Below are 26,087 nucleotides of genomic sequence, written 5' to 3' on the forward strand. Positions count from 1 at the left end.
GGGTAGCAGTCCTTCCACCAAAGCAGTTCAGGTGAGTCCTTTGGGCAGCCAGGCAGTTTCTCTTGACAGTTCGCAGGTGAAGGTCCAGAAGTTTCTGGATTGGTGGGGTCAGAGACCCAATTTATATACCCAAAAATGCCTTTGAAGTGGGGGAGACTTCAAAGAGTAGTTTTGAAGTGCACAAGTTCCCCTTTCAGTACAGGCTTGTCTGCCAGGGTCCCAGTAGGGGGTTTGGCAGTCCATTGTGTCAGGTCAGGCTACTAGCCTTTGAAATGTAAGTGTTATGCCCTCCACCCTTCTGGCCCAGGAAGACCCATTCATTATGCAGATAAGTGCAGGTATGACTGAGTGTCCTGGGTCTGTGGTTGTTTGGGTGAAATGCACAAGGAAGTTGTCAACCAGCCCAGACATTGAATGGAGACAGGCTGTAAGGCACAGATGTTTTTTAAGTGCAGAGAAATGATCACTTTCTAAAAGTGGAATTTCTAAAATAGTAATATAAAATCCAACCTCACCAATAAGCAGTATTTTCTATTACTATTCTAGCCATACTAAATATGACCTGCTTACCCCTTTCTGATCAGAATCTACCACTCAAAAAGTATATGAGGGCAGCTACAATGCTAGTCTATGAAAGGAGAAGGCCTCACAATTTGTGGAAAACAAATTCAGGGGCTTTCCACTACCAGGGAATATAAAAGACATATATACTGTACATGTCCTGTCTTTTACCTACATAGCACCCTGCCCTATGGGTTACCCAGGGCCTTCCTTAGGGGTTGCCTAGATGTAGGAAAAGGGGAGTTTAAGGCTTGGCAAGTACTTTTAAATGCCAAGTCGAAGCAGCAGTGAACTGCACATACAGGCCTTGCAATGGCAGGCCTGAGACATTGTTAAGGGGTTACCCAGGGCCTTCCTTAGGGGTTGCCTAGATGTAGGAAAATGGGAGTTTAAGGCTTGGCAAGTACTTTTAAATGCCAAGTCGAAGCAGCAGTGAACTGCACACACAGGCCTTGCAATGGCAGGCCTGAGACATTGTTAAGGGGCTACTTATGTGCGTGGCACAATCAGTGCTGCAGGCCCACTAGTAGCATTTAATTTACAGGCCCTATGCACATGTAGTGCACTTTACTAGGGACTTACAAGTAGCTTAAATATGTCAATTGAGTATGAACCAATGTTACCATGTTTAAGGGAGAGAGCATATGCACTAGCTAGCAGTGGTAAAGTGCGCAGAGTCCTAAAACCAGCAAAAACAATGTCAGAAAAGTGGAGGGAGGCAGGCAAAAAGTTGGGGGATAACCACCCTAAGGCTGCCAGGTCTAACACTCTGGTTCCCAGGTTTCTGGCCCGGTTGCTGATAGAACCCAGGATGGTGATTTTGGTGGCCCCCCTTCTGGTATCAGCTGTATTAGTTTCCCTCTCTTCGAAGGTTAGTCATTCAGGGTCCTTGGTTGATTCCTTGCTTCTGTTCCCCTTTATGGTAGGTTCCTCCTCTGGATCTCCATCACCTGTGGCCATCGATTTTAAAGTTGATAGAAGGGGATTGCAGTGCAAGGGTCTTCCCAACCGCTTAGCTCTGCCATCCAGCACTCCAGAAAGCTTGCTACTTTGAAATCTTATGAGAGGCACCAGGGGAACTTTCAGAATTGTGTTCTCCAGGAGATTTGTCTTATTTGGATTGTTCTTTGTCTGATGTCCTCAATTCTTATGGAATGAGAAGCATCTCTCTGTTTCCACTCTCCAGGCCCAATGGGCAGCTATAACGTCTTTCCGTTGCCCTTAGGGGAATTTGGTGGATATGGATGATCTGGTCTCTCATCTGCTGTGCAGCCTTTCCCTCTCTCGCCCTTTGGTTTGGCATATTTTTCCTTTCTGGAATTTGCCATTGGTTTTGAGGACGATGGTGTCTTCCCCTTTCAAACCTTAGGAGTTGGTGGATATTAAATTTGTCACATTTGAAGTGGATTTTTTGGTCGCCATTACTTCTGCCAGGTGGATTGGGGAGTTGGGAGCCTTTATGGCTCACAAATCCTTTCATCCTTCTCCACTGTTGGTGTGGTTCTGCAGCTAGATCCTTCTTTTGTCCCAAAGGTGGCTCCTCCATTCATAATTCCCTGGAGTTGGTTTTGCCTGCTATGACTCCTGGTGTGGATTGGGATGGTGACCTGGATTGGTCTTTGCTGGATGTTCCCCGTACTTTGTGGATTTATTTGGATAGGACCCGGCCGTTCAGGAAGTCTGAGTCCCTGTTTGTGTCCAAGGGTGAGAAGGCTTCCTCTTTGTCCACCAGTCAATGGCTTAAACAGGTTACTGAGTTGGCCTATTCTGTTTCTGGGTTCTGCCTCCGGTTGGGGTACAAGCCCATTCCACCTGTGGGGTGTCTGCTTCCTGAGCTGAGTAGAGGGGGTTGTCTATTGCTGAAATTTGCTTTGCTTCTACGTGGGCTTCCTCTAATACTTTTGTTCACCATTATTGTCTCCAGAATGTTTTGGGGGGTGATACTAATTTTGGTTTGGGGGTTCTACAGGCTGTCTGCTCTTGGCCTGCCTACGGGTTTTTCTATTCCTGTCCCTGTGCCTAGCGCCAACGTGGGCACACTTGATCCATGGTGCAAGTGGGCCTGTCTAACATGCAGGATTAATTTTGTGCAGGAAGGAGCACCTTCCTGCACAAAAACAATCCTGGGAGACTTTTTCCTCTTTCTGCAGCATTCTGCAGCACACTGAGAAAGAAGAAACTACAAGGAGAAATAGTGATATTTCTGTTCACTGGGCCACCCCTGGGGAGGTGTGAGATATTGGTGCATCCCCAGGTTAACAAGTTTACAAGGTTGTGTAAATCTGGGAATACATCAAAATTTATGGGTGTTGCATAGGAATATCTACTGCAGTGCCCATGGAACGCCTTCTTAGCACAGCGATTTGACTCATTCCATATTTTGTAGGCCATTCAAAGACACCAAAGTGGCTTTGCGTGGCCTCAGAAATATGAGTAAGTAATCTGCACTGCCATTGCATCACAAAAAGGACACAACAGCAGCACAACAGCGGCACAATGGCCTCATAAATATGGGGACTAGTTACTAACAAACACACTGGCATAAGTGCTGTGCCCTAAATATAGTCCAAAAAAATCACTGATTGCAATTAATAATACAAATCTACACCCAATGGGACAATAGTTTTGTAAACCATATTATGACTCAACATTTATATCAGACAATATTTCTATATATCATTATACGATCTGGAAACCTGACGTCCCTTCACCTGCAGGCCTGAACAGACTAGTGCTGACATGAAACAATTGTTTGCTCTCACAAGCAACTGTCAAATATCTGGTTGTTAGCATTTTACTGGATCTTCTTGTAAAAGCACAGCATTGGTTAGGGAAGGGCAGGTAAGCACAGAATATGGTAAGGTTCGTAGCAAGACACCAGGTAATTAATAATATTGCGTATGGGATGAAGGGGGATTCAATTTATAGTGTTGGAGGATGGCAGGACATGAGGTACCGTTAAAATATTCATCAGGGTGGGGTGGGATACGCTCAGGCTGTTTGGAATGGATGGTTAGACACTAAGGGCCAGATGTAGCAAAATGCTAATTTGCGGCTTGCAAATTGCGAGTCCCTGCGACTCGCAATTTGCAACTCGCAAATTGGTATGCAGTACGGTGTCTCAGACACCGTCTGCGACTCGCTATGGGGTCGCAATGACCCACCTCATTAATATTCATGAGGTGGGTCGCTAATTGCGGCCCCATAGCGAGTCTAGGCACTCGCAAACATGGAGGCCTGCTGTCGTCAGCAGACCTCCATGTTCGTGACTGCTTTAAATAAAGCAGTTTTTTTTTTTTTAAGTGTAGCCCGTTTTCCTTAAAGGAAAACGAGCTGCACTTAAAAAAAAAACCAAAACCTTTAGTTTCGGGTTTTTTTCAGGGCAGGTAGTGGTCCTTTGGACCACTACCTACCCTGAAAAAATATTTGTGGGTCCATTCACAAAGTGGAAGGGGTCCCATGGGGACCCCTTCCAATTTGCGAGTGGGTTACCATCCACTTGAAGTGGATGGTAACTGCGACACCATATGCGGTCGCAAATGGTATTGCATACCACTCAGAATCGCAAATAGGAAGGGAACACCCCTTCCTATTTGCGATTCTGAAATGCATATTGCGAGTCGGTACCGACTCGCAATATGCATTTCTGCATTGGGAAACGTGAATAGCGAGTCGCAAACGGCAATTTTTGCCGTTTGCGACTCGCTATTTTTTTCTGCATCTGGCCCCAGGTTATTTAAAAAATTTGGACAGGGGAAGGGAGGTCAATGCTGAGGATTGTAGGGATCAGTGCCAGGATGTCAGGTAAATTCACATATTTGAGAAGGGGAGAGAAGGATAATGCTCTGGGTTGATGGGGTAGGTCTAATTTTTAACTTAAATGTAACACGAGGCATTGATGATGAAGCCAGGAGAGTCATAGATCTCGCATAACTCCTTTCCGCTTAGATGTTTTAGGGGAAAATACTTAAAACACAAGTGTAGACAGGTAACTGTGTATAAAAAGTATGTTTTCACCTAGAGTTTGAGTGACATCATAGGCAGCTCAAGTTTCAATCTTATTTTTTTAGTGGCACTCTAAACTACTCAGTCAAAAGCATTCCCTTTTATTTACAATTATTAATCAATAAATTCATATATTTTGTATACGCAGTGAAATAACAATGAAGAAGTGCTAGGAAAGTGTTCAACACTGGATGGAAGAGACTGGTGGATTAGAAGAAACTGCACTGATGAGCCTCATGTTAAAGTGAAGTTCCTAGTGTAGCAGTAGAAACACAGATAACTTCCTTGGCTACTGTATGAAGGGCTGCTTTGGGAGACGCTACCTGAAATTTACGTAGACCAGTAAGCTATTCCAGACGGTCTGAAAACCATCTGTTATGGAGCTAACATTCACAGTCATTTCGACATTTAGTTTTTTTCAGGGTCCATATCATCAATGGGTCATTTAATGTGTGGATAAGCTAATTTATACAGTTTTGATCTGATGAGTTAGAGGCTTTTCCTGAAGCAAATTGGCTGTGATTGACAAGAGACTTTATCCGTGTAAACATGTGTTATTGTGGTAGATTCTAGCCTATGATTTTGTATGTTCAGAGCTCTTCTCTGAAAAGGAGCAGCAAATAATCAGTGTATATCTCAATGTTATATGATGAGGACACGTTTTGATTTAGTAGATCACCAACTTTATGCATGGGGACCTGACTATGGGGATGTAAATAAACTGCATCAAGATCATATGAAAATTACTTACTGGAAGCATAATGATGTGGACTCAACCAGAAATTACAATCTCAGAAGAAAATGAGTAGCTCTAGAACTAGTGATAATGTAAAGAAAAAAGTAGAGTCCCTGATTATAAATATTCAGAGGAATATGGTAGAGAGGTCACTTAGCTGTGGAGATAAAAAGTATTGCCAGAAAAAAAGATCACATTAATTTACAGGGGAAATATGCTGTGTATTACTGAAGAAAATGCATATCATGTAAAATTATGGATAGGTAGATTGACAGTTATGGTGTTGGTTGATTGGCAGTATAGTGGTGAGGTTCAAAGTGCAGGGCTGGGTATGGTATTTGTGCACAGTGAACAGTGAACAATGAGTGGCTGTAAGAAATTGAGTTATTAGTTGAGCGAGATGAGAGCCCCACTTTAGTAATGAACACAATCCTTGTCAGGGTGAACCACAAAAGTAATTAAATATGCATGTTCATAAGCTTCTGACAGCCTGACTAAAAGCAAGCTTAACTTAGAGGCTTGTGCAAAGTAAATTGTTTATGCAACACTCAAACAGTAATAAAGTAACACCACAACATATGAACAATTCTAAACCAGTATAGAACAATAGAGTCAATTTTAATAAATAAAACAAAAAAAAACAACAAGTAGAATCAAAGGTATGAATTTTTAAGGTTTTAGGTAAAAATAGTGCCAAGAAACAGTGTCAATCACAGTTTTCTGGTCAAGGTGTACCAAGTCAAAGTAAAAAGTTCAGGCCGGCCACGAGCGCAAGTCAGATACAGACCTAGATGAAATTTTAACTAAGCTGGAGTAATCACAATGATTTCAGTAATTATGCATTACTCCTGTGTTGGGCAATTACTGACATTGCTTGATTATTCCAGCTTGAGTAATTAAGAGTAATTTGGGGTAAAAATCCTTCCACACCAGCACAGGAACCGTGAACTAAGAGAGAGCAAGGGGCTGCTGTTTACTGCTGCTTTTGTCCTGTAGCATTTAGTGCTGTTTTCTTAGTGCAAAATGCATCTTCGGGCACATTTTGAATGAAAGGGTGCATTTTGCACTAAGAAAATAGCACTAAATGCTGAATTAGGCTTCTCATGTAATTACACATGGCTACGAATAATTTTGCCGTTATGTCCACTCCGTGACAGATACAGCGACCAGGGTCTTCCCAGTGGAAAGTTTACCTTCTAACTGAAGGCCTGAATTATATTCTGGTGGTACAGATACTCTGTCACAATGGCGACGTGTAAAAAAACTGGGCTCTTTGAAGATGCCCCCCCATTTTATGCCCTCATTTAGACTTCTAGATGCTGATTTTTCTACTCTGATAGTGCACTGAGACCTGCTAACCGGACCCCAGTGTGTGTGTTCTCTCTCTCTCTAAATTGTCATGTTGACATGATAAATTCCTAATTGGCAAAATGTTACATCTTTGTAAACCCCTAGTAGATGGTATTCAGGGTACCCAGGGCATAGAGGGTAAAGTGGTCCCTAGGGCTACAGCATGGGTTTGTGCCATGCAAACTCCTGTTGGCAGGCCTGCCACTGCAGACTGCCAAAACAGTGCAAACTGATTGAGTTCAACTATGCCCTCACCAAGAGTAACATAGTCCAAGGGACTCCCTTGTACTTATGTTAGACACGCCTAAGGTAGACCTCTGCAGCCTAGGAGGCAGGGTGCATTATATTTAAGTTGCACACATATAAGCACAAGTGTTCCTAAGACAAACTGCCTTCATGGAGGAACAGCTAACAGCCATGTGATCCCCAGGGGGCCTATACACCTGAATCTAGGAGGGTTCCTGCATTCAGAAGCACACAGCTTTATTGTAAGATTTCAGCAATATCTTACATAAGTGGCAAGGAGTATTTGTACTGTCTTTGTGAGGATTAGGAGTTAGAGTAGGTCTGGTTGAATCACCACTAGATCCTTGTGACTTTTTGAGGTGAATAACATCTTGACCATTCGTTCTGTAGTGTAGGAAATATCCACACACAGTTCCTCCGTAGATACATTAATTGGAGCACTAGATACACACTTAGCCATCTCAAAGGGAACCAGACTATTATACTCTATGGTTTTCACTTTTTTTGTTTTTAATCTGGACGTAGGTGTCAGTTAAGAGTAAAGATAGTTTCCTTGGGCACCTATAGCCAATTTTAAAATTGTTCTGTTCCAGTCCCTCACATATACACTCACTACTAACAATTTTCTTGAAAAGATCTATGAGAAAGAGCCCTATAGTAGATCCCGTCAGGCATTGCAGTGCCTGCCTGAGGAGGAGAATGGCCCCAGGATGAAGCATGTCACCTAATGGTGAGTGAGGGTTATTGTTCCTAATAAGGTAATGCTTGTGGAAACTTAAAAGACTCCTACCGCAAAAGGTAGAACAGAGTCTTTCTCTCTGGGAACAGTGTATCTCAGTTTAGGTATAGGTTTGTGTAGGGAGACTGATGCACAGGATGGTATAACTCTCCCTGTTTTTCTTTCCCACCTTCTTTGTTTTGGTGTCCATCAAAATATAAATCGGGCCCTTAGTCCAGTTTCACAGGAGGAGCCTCATTTGGAGCTTCATCTTATAGGGGACCATAGGGAGATCGTTGTTGTGGCTGAAGAGCTGGTTGCTGTTTGGAGCTTCATGTTGGTGGGAAATGTGGTGCGGTTTTGAAGTATTTAAGCTGGAGGATTTCACTCTGATACCAGCCAAGGGCACTTCAGCAGAGACCAACAGCAGAGACCAACAGCAGTTCCAGGTAGGTCCACCTGGTGCTGGTCAGCTGAGTGGTTGCAGTGAAGGCATGTTGAAATGTGAAGTCATTGCTGCTCAAATAGGTCAGCCAACTGATCCTTGGAGTTACCCAGAACAGGTTCAAGGCAAGTAGGTCCAGTCTTCCTTCTGGCTTCAGACAGTAGGCCAGTCGTTCTTCTGTGTCTCCACATGTCCAGGAGAGTTCCCCATAGAGGTTCTGAGGGTGTCACTCTTATACTCTGTGCTAGCATGTGTGTTTAGGGCACCTCTTTTGTCTAACTCTAAACATATTCTGTTCAGTTATTCCCCTTCCCCTGGATTCAGCTCCAGTCTGTCTAGGTGAACAAAGGGCAGGTAGGCCCAGGTGTGGTCTGCATTTTCCAGTGACAACACAGGTATCTTCAGAAGTCAGAAAGGGAGACAGTACAGCCATCAGGCTTCCCTTTGAAGCTCAAGAAGGCCTGAGTACAAACCCCAGGCCACTCTGCTCAGGAGAGATACACCCTTCCCCTCACAAAAGGCCCTTTTGTGACTCATCTTGAAGGAACAGACACCAGAACATGAGAGTCATTAAAAGTCATGTGTTCCTGGACACTGCCAGAAAAACACATTTGGTTTGAGTAGGAAAATGCCAAATTTCTAAAAAAAATTATTTTTTATAATAGCAACTTGAAATCTGGCTTCACAATTAAAGATGATTTTAAATTACAATTCAAACGAGTGCAAGAAACATTTATCTCTCTGCTCCCAAACTGGAGTTATCAAATATTAAGTGTAATATGGTAACCCAGTGTTAGTGTTTCGGTGCCAGGACAGGTGAAACTTAAAAACTTGTCTTAGATTTTAAATACCATGCATTCTCTCATATCATATGAGCTTTTAAGGCCTAACCTAGGGGTGACTTAAAAAAAAAAGGAAGAATTGGGCATTGTAAAAGATTTTGTTTTGCCAGATTCAAATGCCAGTTTAAAACTGCACTGTAGGCTACAGTGGCAGGCCACAGACATTTTTTACAGTGCTACTTTAGTGAGTGGCACAATGAGAGCTGTATGCCACTTGTTGCTTTTAATCCTCATGCCCTGGGTATATGTAGTACCATTTAATAGAGATTTATAGGTAAATTAAATGTGCTGATTAGGTGTATACAAATGTTAGCATATTTGGAAAAGAGAGCACAATCACTTTAATAGTGGGTAACAAGAACAAAGTGTGCAGAGTCCTAATGCCAGCAAAAAAGGGTTCAGCAAAATAGGGTTGAAAAGACAAAAATGTGTGTGAATTCCATGCAAAATATTCTCATTTTCATCAATAGCCCAGTGGTAAAGGTGGTACTGGTGTACCATCATGTGAGAGTATAGTGATTGAGATGCAAAAGGGGTATTGGTAGGTGGTTGTGTTAGCGTATTTTCAGTGGTGACAAAGCAGGGTTATTTTATAAGCAGTGCAGAGAACTGATAGTGCAGAGCTGTGAGAACGCAGCATGATGTAAGGTGGTAGTGTATGTGAACAAGGCAAAAGTTTGGTACTGGGTGTGGCAGTGGAGTGGTTGTAGTGTGATAGCGTGAAGGAAGTGTGGAATGGTGGTGCTGATATGGGATGTCAGAAGGTTGGTGGTGGGAATCTAGGGTTTAGATCTAGAACTGCAGAACTGTGGCATGGTAATGTTAAGTGCAGTGCAGTGATGTGGCTCGGCCATTCTGTGAAGTGAGTTTTCGTGCACAGGTATGCATCTGTTTGCGAAGCCGTGCTTAGTGGTAGTGAAATGGCAGGTGGTGCTAGTGTGATGATGTGAGGTATTAATGTAGTGTGGAATGATAGTGCCCGCATAATAGTGGTGGTCCCTATGCAATTCATTAGCCGTAGGCACGCAATGCATAGAATAGCTGCAAGCTATCTACTATGTCATTATATGTCCCTGCATCTGTCCACAACACTGTCGAATGCATTCCAGAAGTGACTTCTGTTTGGTGAATGCACACATGGCTTAACACTTAACCCCACTAATCACAAAGCTATAATGTAGTGGGCCTACAACAAGATTAGCACAGCAGAAGCCGTCTAAGGATAGTGCAGAGGTTTAAACTCTGCTGGAGATGCGAAGCCCTTTCTAGCTCAAGCTTAAAATAGCTCCACTTCATTAAACTTGAATGGTTTGGCTGTAACTGTCTGGCTCTGTCTTTAGACTAGGGTAGTATTTTATTTTTTAGCAATAGAGGTAATATTCTTTATTCCAACTCTGTTGAGTCCGTTTCTTCTGCTTCGTAGTCTTCCTTTTTTAAATATATTTCTACAAATTATTATTTTCACATTTACTTCTTGATAACTGGTGTGAAAGTCAAACAGTGATAAAATATTTATTCCACAGAAGACCACAATTGTATACTGTTCCTACACATACACACACAATAATATTCGTGTTTGGAAAAGTTGGGCCACAAAAGAATTGTCAACATAGCATACAAATAGGCATTGCGAACACAGCATTGCATGTACCTCGCTGTCTTTAATTTCCTCATCATTGACTACAAATCTGAAGGTGGAATCAGCAGACAAGCTCTCAGCCTGCATCCAGAATCGGACCTGACCTCTTTCAAAGATCTCATACGACAGCTCGGATTTTAATGGAATTGCTGTGAGAAAAACAAGAATAAAAGAAGAATGAATGCTGTGATTCTCAAACAGATATCCATTACTGATGGACCGGGGATTTTGGACGCTTTCCATATCCTCTTTGATGTTCCACCGAAGTATTCTATATTGACCGGCTTGTTAAATGTACATTTTCCCGATAGATTAAAAGATGAAACGGTGTGCCGAACGAAAGTATATTATTTAATCGCTATTGTAGTAGGAGCTAAACAGTGCTAACAGTGAGGAGTGAGCGCACTTTCTCTTGCACAAGTTGATAGCATCAAGTCCTTGTAGATTAGGCATATAGGAGTTTGGCCATTAGTGCAGGGGTTATATTGAAGCTCAATGTATTTGTGAAAAGTTGATTGTTATAAGCAATTTTCACTTTCCAAATACTCCCATCAGTATTCCACTCGGGATAGTTAGCCAATATGAAAGCTGTGTGATAAATATTACCATGGAGCACTAAAAAAACGTTAACACGATAATCAGTAGATCTACCACAAGCAGTACTTTTCTCTTTGCTGTGAAGGGCGGAAAATAATGATGTACTTGGTCGGCATCTGTCAGACTATAAAGCAAGTAAATCCAAAGTCGTGCAATAGATTCTACAGGGGACTCCATTATGAATCTATTACAGCGCTGGCTCTCCCTTTGTACACTTCGTCACAACCAAGGCAGGGGTAAATCAAACTTCTGAAAATGACTGACTCATAAAACCGCCCGCAGAGAGGACAGAGAGCAATATTTGTCTTGAAATACAGCACTCAGCGGCAAGCTGTTTCATGACAAATGATCTTAGGAGTGCCTTGAAAGCGCTCTGTTGGGAATTTCAGCTACCGCTTCAGTGTGTGCTTCTAATTCTCTTGAAATATTTGATGAGTGGCAGGCACTGTACTTACTTGGGTTCCTTATTTCATGGCTCAGGGCCATCAGGCGTTCCAGCTCTGAAAGACAGAAAAAAAACTTCACATGCTTATCTTTTCAACAAATACTTATTTTAAAGGATGGGCATAACTGTCTGATATAATTCAGGAAGCCACAAAACAGACGAAAATCAAGTAAAATTATACACAGAACATTTCATTCATACGGCTTTGGGATTTTCTTATCAGATCATTCTCACACATACCCATCTTCAAACCTATATAAACCGGTTACCCATGATGGCTGAATACGATTTTGGCATTGTGTTAACAACTTTTAATCTCTTGATACTCGGTCCTCATTTACAGAAGGTCGGAAGTGTAAAAACACATATTAAATATGTAGTGAGACAATTTCCTTAGATTTTAAATGATTTTGGAATTTAGAATGAAGTGGTGTATCCACATCATAAATATCTGATATGATTGGAAATCCATGCCTGTTACACCAGTAACACGCTTGTGAAAACTGTGCACCTTTAAATGTATAGAAACACCACTTCCTTTACTCCCCAGGTAATGGTAAATGTGCAGTTATCGCAGAATTGGTATGTGAAGAGAAGCAATTAATAAATTGTGGTTTTACCACAAAAGTTCATGCTAGACTTAAATAACTGTTTTACCTTCTACCAGCAATTGGTCTGTTCAATGTAAAATATCACGAGTGTGGTGGTTGAAGTGAGGCTCCTTCTGGGAGAGCTACAATTGTGTTGAGTAATTCACCCTAGTCATAAATGCCACTCCACCAGATCTGTGCATCTATAAACTTATTGGATTGTTCTTTATTAACGCTACGTCTGATGAGCTGTGTAAATTCTCTGCTTTGAAAGTGTCTCCAGGTTTTTTAACCTCTAATATGAAGACACCCTCTAGAATGATATTAAATAATTTACTGTTTTACGAAAGTCGTAACTTACTCCAAAGTAGGGACCAGGCTCTAGGACCCATTCCCAAGACAACTTAAAAGTGCTCCTTTTCCCTGATTACACCATCTCGGTGCAAGAAAAGATAAGAGTTTTTCATGTGGTCAAAGCGAATTGCAAACACTGAATTTGAGAGACATGCTCCTGCTTCCCGCAAAATTAAAAGTGATAACTGAGGATGAGACTTATTTCTTCACCGACACATGAGAGGCAAGAGAACGGGCCAAAAAGAGAGAAGGGGCAACTGGTTCAGAAACCCAAGAACCTAAATCACAAGAGGAAAGGAAAAACAAATAAAAAAGTTACTGATTTTCGACTGATTGCTTCAGTAACAGTGCGGTGAAGATAGCGGCAACCTTGTACAAGCAGTCAAGACCCCTGTGCACGTCGTTAAAAAAGACACTAGTAGGAGAAGAACAACCTCAGATGACTAAAGGGCTGGTGACAAGAATTAACTTCGCCACGTGGCCCCCAGAACAGCGGACAATCTACCATAGAAATATCATGACAGAGAAGGGACACATTTGGCTTAGATCTGCTGATGCACTAGCAAATCTCCAAGGCCTGCCTGGAATCTCATGGAGTTGAAACCTGACATCTCAGAGTTCAATAACAATTTGGATTAGAGCTTGGCTGGAAAAGCTTCTGGTTTTAATTTCAGAAGAGTCACCTAATCTACTAGACAGTGAAGTAAATCCTACTTGTAGGAAATTACCATCCTTAGTTTGATTTGCCCCCAATTTTAGCTGGACTTAAAACTCCTCTGTGCACTTTACCCCTGCTAAACTGGGGTAAAGTGCCTGTGCTACCCCTTTAAACATAATTAATTTGATGTAACCCTGATTGCCATATTTAACTTACCTACAAGTCAAGTCCTTGGTATAGTGTGTAGAAAATGCTCAGGTCCTGGCGGTTAAATGTCATCTGTAGCCTGCAGCACCTACTGTGTCATCAACAGAGTTGGCCTATAAAACCTGCCTCCAGGTCTGCTATGTGTCGTGTGACTGCAGCAGCCTAAAAACTACTGTACAATCTTTCAAAAAAACATTCTGATAGGAGGAAAATTCTGCTTTTAGATATTAATGTCACCCCTTAAGTATACCTTATCACCTATAAGGTAACATGCCTGATATTTAAAAGTGGAACATATGTGAAATTACTGTTAGCATGTTCCCAAAGCCCCAAAAGCTATTTCACTGGTAGAGATATAAATGGGATCCTAAGAAGTACTGATTACCAACTTTAAACTGTAATACTTGATAGGAAACCACAAGAATAGGCATTTAAAGTCTAATTGTCATATTTATTAAAACTCCAGCCACTGGTCATGGCAACCCATACATTTGGCACTTCAAGGAACCTTCCTCTGAATACTTTCTGAACCTGCAGATGATCAGAAGATGACCAGAACCTGAGAGGAGCTCTTAAGAATTGGATGTGCTCCCTCTCGCACCCAGGACAAAGAAGAGGATCTCAAAAGTAAGAAGGCTGACCTCTTGCATGTGCTACAGTGACACAAAAAGTTAAAGAACCACTTTATTCCAGACTTCCAGTTGCCCAGTCCCAACTAGACGTGAACAGGACCTTGTTCAAGGTCTTAGTTTCATCAAGCCCTAAAGTCCTAAAAGCCTCCACTGAAGTCTAGGAGCCTCAGGTTAAGTGCTAAGTAAAAGAGACTTATCACTGAAAAATTTGAGATGTAGAAAAGTTCTGACAACCAGCGGCAGGAGAACCAGGACTACCTACCAGAGCCTATTTGGCAAAGGTGCAACTTTGCTGGGCTGAGGAAACAGGTTTGTCCCACTTGGAGCTTCCCTGCAGCAAAAAATCTGTTTCAGTGTGCCCTCGGGGGAAGGTATTGACCTTGTAGAGCCTTCATCAGATTCTGCCTGCTTCTTTGTCTTATTGTATGAAAAGGACTTCCATTTGAAAGACTGAGTCCTAATACAAAAATCATAACAGGTTGAAGGTGCATAAAGTATCTGAATAATGGTTGGACCTCAGCAAGCAGAAACTTAAATTTCTCCCACTTAGAGCTTTACCCTCCTAAACCAATAGCTTCAACAGGACCTCACCCAGCAACTATTCAAGTTTGCGTAGACTTTACTGGCTGCAACCTGATGCCTTGCCATGCTTAAGAACTTTCTCCTCCAATTTGAAGGCTAAGTCTGCAGCTAAAATCCTTTACTGGGCCACCCCGCTTGGTGTAACTGACTTCAAGTCCATTTTGGTCGGCCTTAAAGAGTACACAGGACCTGATTTACCATGACTATTGACTATCTTAGATGCTTATTTTTTTTACTCTATTTTCACTCAATACTTTAAAAACGTTTATTCCTGGTTTCTCCTTTCAGATTTTTGTTGTTTTCCTGTCTAAATTTTACTCTTTTTCTCTAGTCCAGTTTGGGATTTTTACTGTTTATTGCTTTGTTGTTTTCACTGGTTTGGCACTTGTTAGAAATGGCTTCTTAGGTTGGCAGTCAGGTTATCCCCTGTCCAAGCAGGGACCCTCACTATAGTCAGGATAAGTCACACAGAATCCAAATTATCCTGTGACCACCCTCTGGTAACCTGGCACTGAGCAGTCGGGCTTAACTTAGAAGGCAATGTGTAAAGCATTTGTGCAATAATTCATCAAATAACACAATATGCCACCACAAAAATACACTACACAGTGTTTAGAAAAATGTATAATATTTATCTGGATAAATGCGGGTCAAAACGATCAAAGATGCAATAAGTAAATGTAGAGATGTCACTGAAAAGTGACATAAAGGGGGTCATTCTGACCCCGGCTGTCTTAGACCGCCGGGGCCAGGGTCGGCGGAAGCACCGCCGACAGGCCGGCGGTGCCCCGCAGGGCATTCTGACCGCGGCGGTAAAGGGATTAAGTCTTTTAGAAGCAAACAAAGTCTCTTTCAAGCACAAAGTACCTGGTTCGCGTGAAAAATCTCTGCAAAGAACCGCAGAGGAAGAGATGCGTGGAAACAAAGGGGTGTGCGTCGATTCCTCGGGCTGCACACGGCGGTCCTGAGGTCCACTAGGTAAGTGACCTCCCCCTTCCGCTCCTCAATCTCAAATGGGCCAGACCAGCAGTCCTGGAGAGCCCTAGGCTCCACTGACTCCATCACTCAAACCTTGTCCACAGGTGAGAACTCAACTAGAGTGGCCTTCCGGTTGTACTACTCCTTCATCACCTCTTGACTGGCCTCAAGGTTACTCTTGGCCTGCTTTCAGAAGCGTTGGGTTTGGTTGCGGAGGGCCAGCATGTAGCTGACCACATCCGGGGGAGGTGTCTTGGGAGCTTTCTCCCAGCCTTCTTTAACTATGCTTAGTGGTCCCCTGACAGGGTGACCATAGAGAAGTTCAAATGGGCTGAACCCCACCCCTTTCTGGGGCACCTCCCTATAAGCAAACAGCAGGCATGGTAAGAGGACGCCCTACTTACGCCTTATGGCTTCAGTCAGGCCATTGATCATGTCTTTGAGGGTTTTGTTGAATCTCTCAACAAGCCCATAGGATTGAGGATGATAAGGGGTGGTAAACTGGTAGGTCACCCCACACTCATCCCACATGGACTTCATGTATACAGACATGAAGTTTGTTCCCCTGTCAGACACAACTTCTAAAGTGGGTTTCTGCACCTCTTGCCCTTCCTCTTTGCAGCTGTCTGGGTCATTGTTCCAGGCTCCAGACGCCCTTGACTCCCTTCCAGGGCAGCCATGGACCTTGTGGTCATGCAGACCCACTCAGGCAAACCTAACATCTCCAGGTGGGATCTGAGCTCTGTCTCCTTCCAGGAGGTTTCCTCAAGATCATTGCCTAACAGACAATCTACAGGCATGGCAGGACTCACAGCTACTTTCAGAGTACCAGAGATCCCCCAACACTCAAAGGGAACCAGAGCCACCGATAGGTGACTCTCACGATTGTCAGCGACTATGACCTGGTGGAATGTATTAGGGACTATCTGCTGTGCTGACATCAGCTGACTCTTGACAGTAGTCATACGAGCTCCTGTGTCACACAGAGCCTCCACCCTTTGCCCATCAATGGTGACCCACTGCCTATACTTTGAAGTATTTGCAGGCATGTGAGCTTTAGGCACCATCTATTTCCCAGGGACACTAGGGATACCTCTGTCTGCCCCCCAAAGCTACCTGGGACTGTCCCCCCCCCCGAGCGCTACACTAGCCAACCCAGGTGTCTGTCCAGTGGTGGACTGTCCTCGCTTGGAACACGGGGAGTCGCCCTTAGAGTGTCCATGCTGGTAGCACTCTAAGCATTTGGGGATAAACTTCCCTAACTTTCTGTCAAAGAACCCTGGTTTCTTCTCAAACCTAGAAGAGAAATGGTTACCACCCCCTTTGGGAATTGTTTTGGGGGGCTTTTGGGAACTCCTTATCTATAAGTTTTTCTCCCCCCTCTTTCTTCTGTTGGGAACCCTGACCACCTTTGTCGGTGTCCCCTCAAGATGCCTTCTTGGACACTCTGGTGCTAAGCCAGAGGTCCGCCTCCTCAGCAAGCTTCCTGGGATCAGTCAGCTTACTATCTACTAAGAGCTGGCAAAACTCTGTAAAATAAATTATGAGTATATGCTCTCTCAGAATCAAGTCAAATAACCCTTTGTAATCATCTACTTTGCTGACCCGCACCCATCCGTCCAGTGCCTTATTGGAGAAATCATAACAATCTACCCAAGTTTGTGTGGAAAGTTTGGTGCTGTCTCTAAACCTCTGATGGTATTTCACAGGGGTCAGCCCAAACTTTGCAGTAATGTGGCTTTCATGGGTGCATAGACATATCTATCCTGTGGAGCTAGTGTAAGAAGTGTGTTCCTCCCCACTGCTGGTACATAAAACCACAAGGCCACCCCACCAGTGCTCCTCAGAGGTCCCATGGCCTCTTAGTGCAACTTCATAGGCAGCCAACCACTTGTCAATGTCATCTCCCACCACAAAACTTGGCACCACATTCTTGGGTATACAAACTTTTTTCTCCCCAACAGGTCCTGCAAGTATGCTGCCACCATTACTGCTGGACTCAGACTGTCTCGCCTTGATCTCCAGCTCCTTGAGACTCAGTTTATGAGCCAACAAAAGTTTTTTCTCAGCCAAGGCTCTCTCAGCTGCATCTTCAGCTCTCTCAGCTTCAATCTGTTTGACTGCTCTTTCAGCCTCAGCTTGCTTGGCTTCTCTCTCTGCTCTCCTTCCCTCCTGTTGAGCCTCAATGTTTAACCTTACCATCTGCAATTGAAACTCTCTCTCCTCTCTCCTTTCCTCTATGGTCAGGCCTAGATCAGAGACACTGCTCCCTGGTTTGGCAAGGGGCACAATTGCAGTGGTAACATCATCCACTAATGGCAAAAAATCCTCTGAGGGGCCATCCTCTGGACCCTCCTCCTCAGCATCCTCCTCCAAATGGACTTCTGCCCAGGCCCTCAGCGCCATTTGAAATTCCTCCTTTCTGGAGGCACCTTGGGTGGGTACTCCCATATCTCTGCAGAAACCCTTTCAGCTGTTTAGCAGTATATGTCTCCAACAGGGCCAGGTCAAAATCTCCTGCTTGAGACCCACCCTGAGACATGTTGAGTGAGGATTTTACTCAAAAATTGTCAGGAAAAATCGAAATTTGCAAAAAGAGATCAAAATCAAGCTGACCTTCAACTGTGGTTAGGTAGTGAAATACTTAGCTACTGTATGTCACTGCACAAATACAAGTCCTATCCTCACCGCTGATCACCAATGTTAGCAATAGGATCTTTGATTGGCAGTCAGGTTACCCCCTGTCCAAGCAAGGACCCTCACTCTAGTCAGTGTAAGTCACACTCAATCCAAATTATCCTAAAAATCTTAAGTCTTTCAGAAGCAAACAAAGTCTCTTTCAAGCACAAAGTACCTAGTTTGCATGAAAAATCTCTGCAAAGAACCGCAGAGGAGTAGATGCATGGAAATAAAGGGGTGTGCGTCTATTTCTCGGGTCGCACGCTGCGATGCGTTGTTTAGTATTCATGCAGAGATGGCTGTGCGTCAATATCCAGCACTCGGTCATAGGTCCTCTTCGGGTTGCGGGGTTTTCAGACGCCCCGGGGATGCCCCGGGGACGCCCCGGGGACGATGCGTGGATTTCCTGCTCTGGCAGGATGAAGTCACAGGAGGTGCGTCAATTCGGTGGGCATTGCGTCAAATCTTTTACCGCATGGCAGGCGCTGCGTCGATTCCTCTCTGGAAGTCAGGTTGTGTTGTTCCGGTTCAGCTGTGAGTCGTTCCGGTAGGCCGTGCATCGAATTTCCGGTGGCTACGCTGGCACTGCATTGATATTCTCATTGCAAAGTCGGGCTGGGTTGTTCTGGATCGGTGTGGGGTGAAATTTTCACAACGGTGAAGGCTGTGCGTCCTTTCTGGCAGGCTGTGCATTGAATTTCACCACACAAGGAGCCCTTCTTGTAGAGATGAAGTCTTTTTGGTCCTGAGACTTCAGGGAACAGGAGGCAATCTCTATCCAAGCCCTTGGAGAGCACTTCTTCACCACAGTCAGAGTGCAGCAAGGCAGCAGGGCAACAGCAAGGCAGCAGTCATTCACAGAAAGCACTCAGGTGAGTCCTTTGGGCAGCCAGGCAGTTTTTCTTGGCAGGATGCAGGCTTTGGTTCCAGTTTCTTCTCCAGGAAGTGTCTGAGTTGGTAGGGTCAGAGGCCCTGTTTATATATCTAAATGTGCCTTTGAAGTGGGGGAGACTTCAAAGAGTAGCTTAGGAGTGCACTAGGTCCCCAGCTCAATCTTGTCTGCCAGGGTCCCGGTAGGGGGTGCGACAGTCCTTTTTGTGAGGGCAGGCCATCCACCCTCCCAGCCCAGACCCATTCGAAATGCGGATGTATGCAAGTAAGGCTGAGTATCCTGTGTCTGGGGTGTGTCTGAGTGAATGCACAAGGAGATGTCAGCTAATCCTAGCCAGACGTGCATTGTAGGGCACAGAAAGATTTAAGTGAAGAGAAATGCTCACTTTCTAAAAGTGGCATTTCTAAAATAGTAATATTAAATCCAATATCCTACTCCTTTAAGATCAGCAGCTACCACTCAAACAATGTATGAGGGCAGCCCCAATGTTAGCCTATGAAGGGAACAGGCCTCACAGCAGTGTAAAAACGAATGTAGGACTTTTATACTACCAGGACATGTAACCTACACAGGTACATGTCCTGCCTTTTGCCTACACATCACCCTGCCCTATGGGTTACCTTGGGCATACCTTAGAGGTTTCTTATATGTAGAAAAAGGGGAGTTTTAGGCTTGGCAAGTACTTTTAAATGCCAGGTAGAATTGGCTGTGAAACTGCACACACAGGCCTTGCAATGGAAGGCCAGAGACAAGGTTAAGGGGCTACTGAAGTGTGTGGCACAATCACTGCTGCAGGCCCACTAGTAGCATTTATTCTACAGGCCCTGGGAACGTATAGTGCATAGTACTAGGGACTTATAAGTAAATTAAATAGTCCAATTGGGTATGATGCAATGCTACCATGTTTAAAGGGAGAGAGCGTATGCGCTTTAGCACTGATCAGCAGTGGTAAGGAGCGCATAGTCTGAAAACCAGCATAAACCATATCTAAAAAGTGGAGGGAGGAGAGAAAAAGTTAGGGGTGAGCACCCTAAGGCTGTCAGGTTCTAACAGCACTATATAAATATTTTACACACTACCAACAGTTAAGCCTGTCTGCTCTGTGCCGTAGCTACTAGGTTGTTGATTCAGGCTAATTTAACGACTTTTGGGTCACACTGACAATTTAGCATAATTGTTCCTTGAGGTAGTTGTGAGAAAACAGGGCTGATCGCAGAGGCACCCTAACTTTTTGCCCCCATTTTCCACTTTTGGCTGGTGTTTTTCTGATTCTGATGGTGCCCTGGGTACTGCTATCCAGTCCCAGGGCCTGTGCTCTGTGTAAAATCAGTATGAAATTAGGCTAATTATAATTGGCTAAGTCAACCTACCCATAAGTCCCTATTATATGGTAGTGCATGTAGGTTCTAGGACCCCAGCATAGGTAGGTGCACTACTGAGGTGCCCAGTGTCATGTTAAAGGCAGGCCTGCCTTGCTGGCTGCTTTTATATTAAAGTTATATGCAAATTCAACTTTGGACTTAAAAGTAGTTTCAAAGTCTTAAACTACCTTATTTTTACATATAAGTCACCCCTAAGGTGTGCCCTATGTGCCCCTGGGGCTGGGTGCTATTTAATTATAAGCAGGGACCTTATAAAAATAGTTTAATAAGCCCTGGTGAGGTAAAACAGCCAAACTCGTTATTCCCTCATTGTAGTGCATGTCCTCCATAGGCTAGAATGGGGGGACGTTATTTTAATTTTAAAAGTCCCCTTAAGTGGCAGATACGAAGAGTTTGGTATCAAATTAATTGTTATAATAAATCCCACAACTTCCAGTTGTGGGATTTAATTTAACTTGTTCAGGTAAAGAGTTTTAAACTTTGCCTGGAAAGTTGCCAATTTCAGCCCTGCATTGTTTTTGCTGCTGTGCTCTGATTGGCCAGCCTCTGGCAACCTGGCCAGGCTGCCTTGATGAGGTGTGAAGTGGCCTGGCTTCACAGAAAGAGATGTGCCTGTGGGAGGGGATCTCCCCTCAGCAGATGGTGAGGCAGGAAGGGGGAGGGCTACCAAACTGGTCTTCAAAGGCAGAGAAGGACATTTGGAGCAACCAAGCAACACCCCCACATCCTGCAACCCCAGACAACTAGGTGCCCCCTTGATTAGATTAGGAGAGGGCAGGAGAGGGGTGTGTTTATGATTTTTAGCCACACCAGTGGGTGGGCTCAGCCAGATGTAACCTCCCAAAATCACTTTCAGCCATGATGGATTTTTGAGGAATTTTGCCTTCTGGGATTGATTTTTGCCACACTTCCCAGGAAGTGGTCATCACAGGGGGAAGGACCCTGCCCATGATTGGAGAACCAGGACCCCCCTGTTTTTCACCCAGGAGCAAGGATAAAAGTGGCAGACCTGCACCCACACCTCAGTTCCCTACCACATCCCTACCAGGAAGAACTACAGAAGAAGAAGGACTGCCCTGCTGGACCCCTGGCCTGCATCTGGACCCTGCACTCTGAAGGATGGCACCAGCTGCTCACTTGGGCTTCACCACAAGAAGGACTTTGCCTGGCTTCAACTGGTTCAAGGAGAGACTCCCTGTTTGCTACAGGTGAAAAATTGCTAACCAGAGTCCCCTGTACCAACTCCTGAGGAAACCAACCAGCTGACCACTGTCCAGTGGACAAAAAGGAGTTTGTGCTAGGTGCATTCTTGGAGTTGTAGTCCACACCCCCAAGGAGCATCTCAGAGCTTCTGGAACCTTGGGGTGAGCTGTGGACCCAAAAAGAACCTTAAAGGAACACCTGGGAGAAGAACCAGAAGTTTGGAGAACTTTTGAAAAAAAAGCTCCACAGAGGGATCGACCTGCCGCGGCAACTCTAGCCAGCTTGCCTTAACCGCGACCCGGCCTGACTTGCAAGTTCGTCCCGGTGAAGAAAATCTCCATAAAAAGAGACTAAGTACGAACGTAGGAAGTTGACCGGGACCTCCGAGCCAGCGTTTCTGAGGAGGGCTCCAAGGACGTCGGATCAAGATCCAGGTTTGCCCCCATCGAAGGATTTTCACCTAGAAAAAATGACTAAGTCCGAAGGTCAAAATCTCCACTGAGGGCTCCCGCGACGTGTATCCAGAGAAGAGTTCCAGGAGGTCGGATTGGACTGGCAGTTCGTCCCGCTGAAGAAAATCTTCAGAAAAGAGACTAAAGGCCAGATGTAGCAAAGGTTTGCGAGTCGCAAACGGGCCGAATCGCTATTTGCAACAGTGCAAAATCGGAAATGGGATGCAAAAAGCCCATTTCCGACTCGCAAAAAGCGATGGGACCCGTTTGCGAGTCGCATCCGTTGCGACCCCATTTTGCGACCCGCAAATACCAAGTCGCAATTTGCGAGTCGCAAACCTAATGCAATTACAACTCGCAAATTGCGACTAGTCGCAAAAAGCCCATTTTGCATGTCCCATTTACCACTAACTCAGAGCAGGTGGTAACCATTACCAAACTATAAAAGGAGACACAGAAGTCATCTGGGTTACTCAAGATGGCGGAGATATACCTGATAGCAGTGAGAAGGAGAGTCCACGCAGCCCAGCAGAGGAGGAGGAGGGGCCACAGACAGGAGAAGATATATAGAACAAGGCAGACTCTTTTTCAGCAAACTGAGGATGAGATCTATGACAAATACCGCCTTAGCAGCGCAGCCATACTAGAATTAATTGATTTACTCAAACCACAGCTAGAACCCCAGACTCTGCGTGGCTGCGCCATCCCTACGCATGTGCAAGTGCTATGCTCACTGCACCTCTTGGCCTCAGGGAGCTATCAGGGGGTCATTGCTGTGGCAGGTGGGGTATCCCAAAGTGCAGTGTCAAGGTTCCTCAGGGCATTCCTAGATGCCTTAGTCACACACATGTCTCACTTCATATACTTACCAAGAAATGAGGCAGAAATGAACAGCACCAAGCTGGACTTTTACCGCATTGCCCACTTTCCCCATGTCATAGGGTGTGTAGATGGGACACACATTCAAATATGCCCCCCTGCAAATCTGGAACACATTTTCCGCAACAGAAAGTGTACCCACTCACTCAATATTCAGTTTGTTTGTGACGCCCATTATGTCATCACTGACATTGTAGCTAAGTTTCCAGGCAGTACCCATGACTCATGCATTTTTAGGCATAGTGGGATACATCAACGTCTGGAACGAGAGGAATTCGGAGACGGTTACCTCCTAGGTAGAGCCACAGACACTTGCAGACATACACACAGGTCACTGTGCACGACAATCTGGACTTCCTAAAAGTGTACTTTTGTGCCCAACAGGTGACAGTGCATATGCTCTCAGGCCTTGGATCATGACTCCGTTTTTTACACTCTGCAATGATTCAGAGAGGCAATACAACAGTGCACATAAGAGGACCAGGAACCTCATCGAGCGCACCTTCGGACTCCTGAAGGCAAGATTCAGATGCCTCCGCCGCAGTGGAGGTGCCCTCCAATACACCCCCATTACCGCATTCAAAATTGTGGTCGCATGCGCCATCCTCCACAACATAGCCACCCGACGTGGGCTACATCTCACCCCTGCAGACCCAGATCCTGATGATGAAGAGCAAGAACAACCTCATCGCCATCATGGGGAGAGGAGTATGGCAAATCAAGGCAGACTGAGACGGGAACACATTGCAACACAATATTTTGGACGGTACGTGTCAACTCCCACCATACTCACCTATTAACCAAAAACTCCATTTGTTAAGTGGAACAAAAATTACTGTTTTATTAGTGCATTAATTAAACTATTCACAAGTAAAGATTGTCCATGGGCAGGAAAATGCTAACCAGGCATGTGGCACGTTAACGTCATGTACCACATTTTATGGTCCAGGGTGATCTCTAGGACCTTCTGCCCCTCCTGCCAGCCTGGCTGGTCCCTGGTGCTTCCGTGGTGCTCTGCCTGCCACTCCTGAGCACCCTGCTGTCAGTGACAGAGACACTGCTCACTGTTGAGCCCTCCTCACTGTCCTGAGGTGTTTCCCCTGTGGCCCTCGACATTTCCTGTGTCTCCATCATTTCTATAATGTGGGTCAGACGTCCCAGGCCCCTAGCCACATCCCCAGCGAAATGGCCCATCTCCACTTGCAGCCCAACTGTCCTCCTCGACAGGCCTTTGGTGTTCATGGTGAGCCTGCCAATGGATGTGGCCATCCTGTCCAGTCTGTGCAGGAGCTGACGATCCCTGCGCCGCCCAGCCTCGGCCTTGGCCAGTAGTCCTCCCGCCAGTTCCCTCATGGCAAGGGCAAGGTCCCCAGTGTTACTGCAGATCATGTCCATCCGTGTGTTGAGGTGCTGCATGCTGGCATGGTTGTTGCGCAGAAAGCGGTGCAGCACACCACTAATTCTCCCCAATATTCTATTCTGTAGGCGCTGACCACGCAGCAGATGTGCCTCACTGGTGGTGGGAGGAAGTAGCCCGGATGCAGACTGCAGCCCTGATGGAATGGACCTGCGACGCCTGCGCAGCGGTGGCTGCCCTGTGCTTCCACCTGTCTCATCCCTGCCTGTTGCTGGGGCAGCCTCCTGTGGAATTGTTGCAGCAGGTGTGGCTACTGCAGGGATGCTGCTGACCGTGCAGGTGGGGGTGCTGGCGGGTCCTGGGGTGTCCTCATGGGCCTGGCTGCTTGGAGGGTTGGTGGTGTCTTGCTGGAGACCTGTGGGACATGGGGAACAGACTGTCAGTGTCTACTATCTATTGCACACTTCCTAATAAACATTTTCCTATGAACTGCCTACTTGACTACATTTCCCATAATGCATCATTCTGGCATTTGCTACCCTGAACTGGAGCTATCTTGGTTGTGCAGGCCCCTGTGTACATGATGGGTGGGGGTTTGGCATTGATAGGGGTACAGGCATATCACATGGTACTCACCGGTTGATGTGCTGGGCTCTGAGGTGTCCAGGTCCCCAAATCCAGACACTGCCTCCTGCTCCAAGGTTTCTTCCACCCTTTCTTCCAGGGGTGTGGGTGGTGGCACAGACGATGGTCCCCCTCCTGTGCCTCTCATCTCCCGGAGCCTTTCAGCCACCCTCTCCTTGGTCAGGGAGCGGAGGTCATACCACCTTTTCTTGATGTCGTCGATGGTCCTATGGCTCACCCCCAGGGAATTAATCTTCTCCTGTATGTCCTGGCACAGCTGTTTCTTTGTGGCTTCAGGAACATTGAGGGCTGATCTCCCAAACAAGTCATCACAGTGCTGACAGCATTCCTCTGTCAGCACCTCCAGCTCCCTCTCAGAAAATTTCAGCTTCCTCTTTCTTGGTGTTCCCTCCATGGCAGCTGCTGTTTGTCCTGTGTGAAATTCGGCAGTTATAAAAGGGTGTGGTCCTGCCTCCTCCCAGGTGTATTTGTAAACTTCCTGGCTGTGATGTCATCATCATGTGCCAGGAAGTGTTTCCAGAGTGTTCTGGAGTGGTTTCTGGAGTGTTCTGCTGCACCTGTAATCAATTTTCAAGGTAATCGCAATTTGCGACATCTACTCGCTAATTGCGAGTTCGTTTTTTGCACACTCGCAAAAAGCGACCTCGCAATCTGCGGACTCGAACACTGCGTTGCGAGTCCGGGTGCGAGTCGCTATTTCGGAAAGTTTTTTTTCCTTGCATTCCAAATTGCGACTCGCATTTTGCGAGTCGCATCAACTCGCAAAATGCGAGTCGCAATTTTTTGTTTTGCTACATCTGGCCCTAAGTCCGAAGGTAAACTTTTGAACGAGGCCTCCCGCTGGCTGTAGCCGAGCCAGGCTCCATCACGGTCAGCCTTAAACTTTGACTTTGCCCCGGTCGAGGTGCGACCAGATGACCAGATTGGCGCTTTTTGTTTCTAGGCGCTAGAAAACAATAATTCTTTAAAAATTCATATCTCCGGTTTCCCTTATCCGATTTTTATTCGTTTTT

The 26,087-nt window shown here is 45.2% G+C and overlaps 1 protein-coding gene across 1 annotated transcript in view; it reads right to left on the reverse strand.

The window, feature by feature from the left end:
• Window positions 1-26,087, reverse strand: part of MYOM2 (myomesin 2) — a 571,331-nt gene that overhangs the window by 205,411 nt on the left and 339,833 nt on the right. The window contains exons 24-25 of the mRNA XM_069235814.1: window positions 11,595-11,639; window positions 10,555-10,691 (exon numbers count right to left, since the gene is read on the reverse strand). Coding sequence (XP_069091915.1) covers window positions 10,555-10,691; window positions 11,595-11,639 — 182 coding nt within the window. The remainder of the gene's footprint in view (window positions 1-10,554; window positions 10,692-11,594; window positions 11,640-26,087) is intronic.

The sequence above is a fragment of the Pleurodeles waltl genome, chromosome 5, assembly GCF_031143425.1.
Source record: "Pleurodeles waltl isolate 20211129_DDA chromosome 5, aPleWal1.hap1.20221129, whole genome shotgun sequence".
Taxonomy (NCBI): Eukaryota; Metazoa; Chordata; class Amphibia; order Caudata; family Salamandridae; genus Pleurodeles; species Pleurodeles waltl.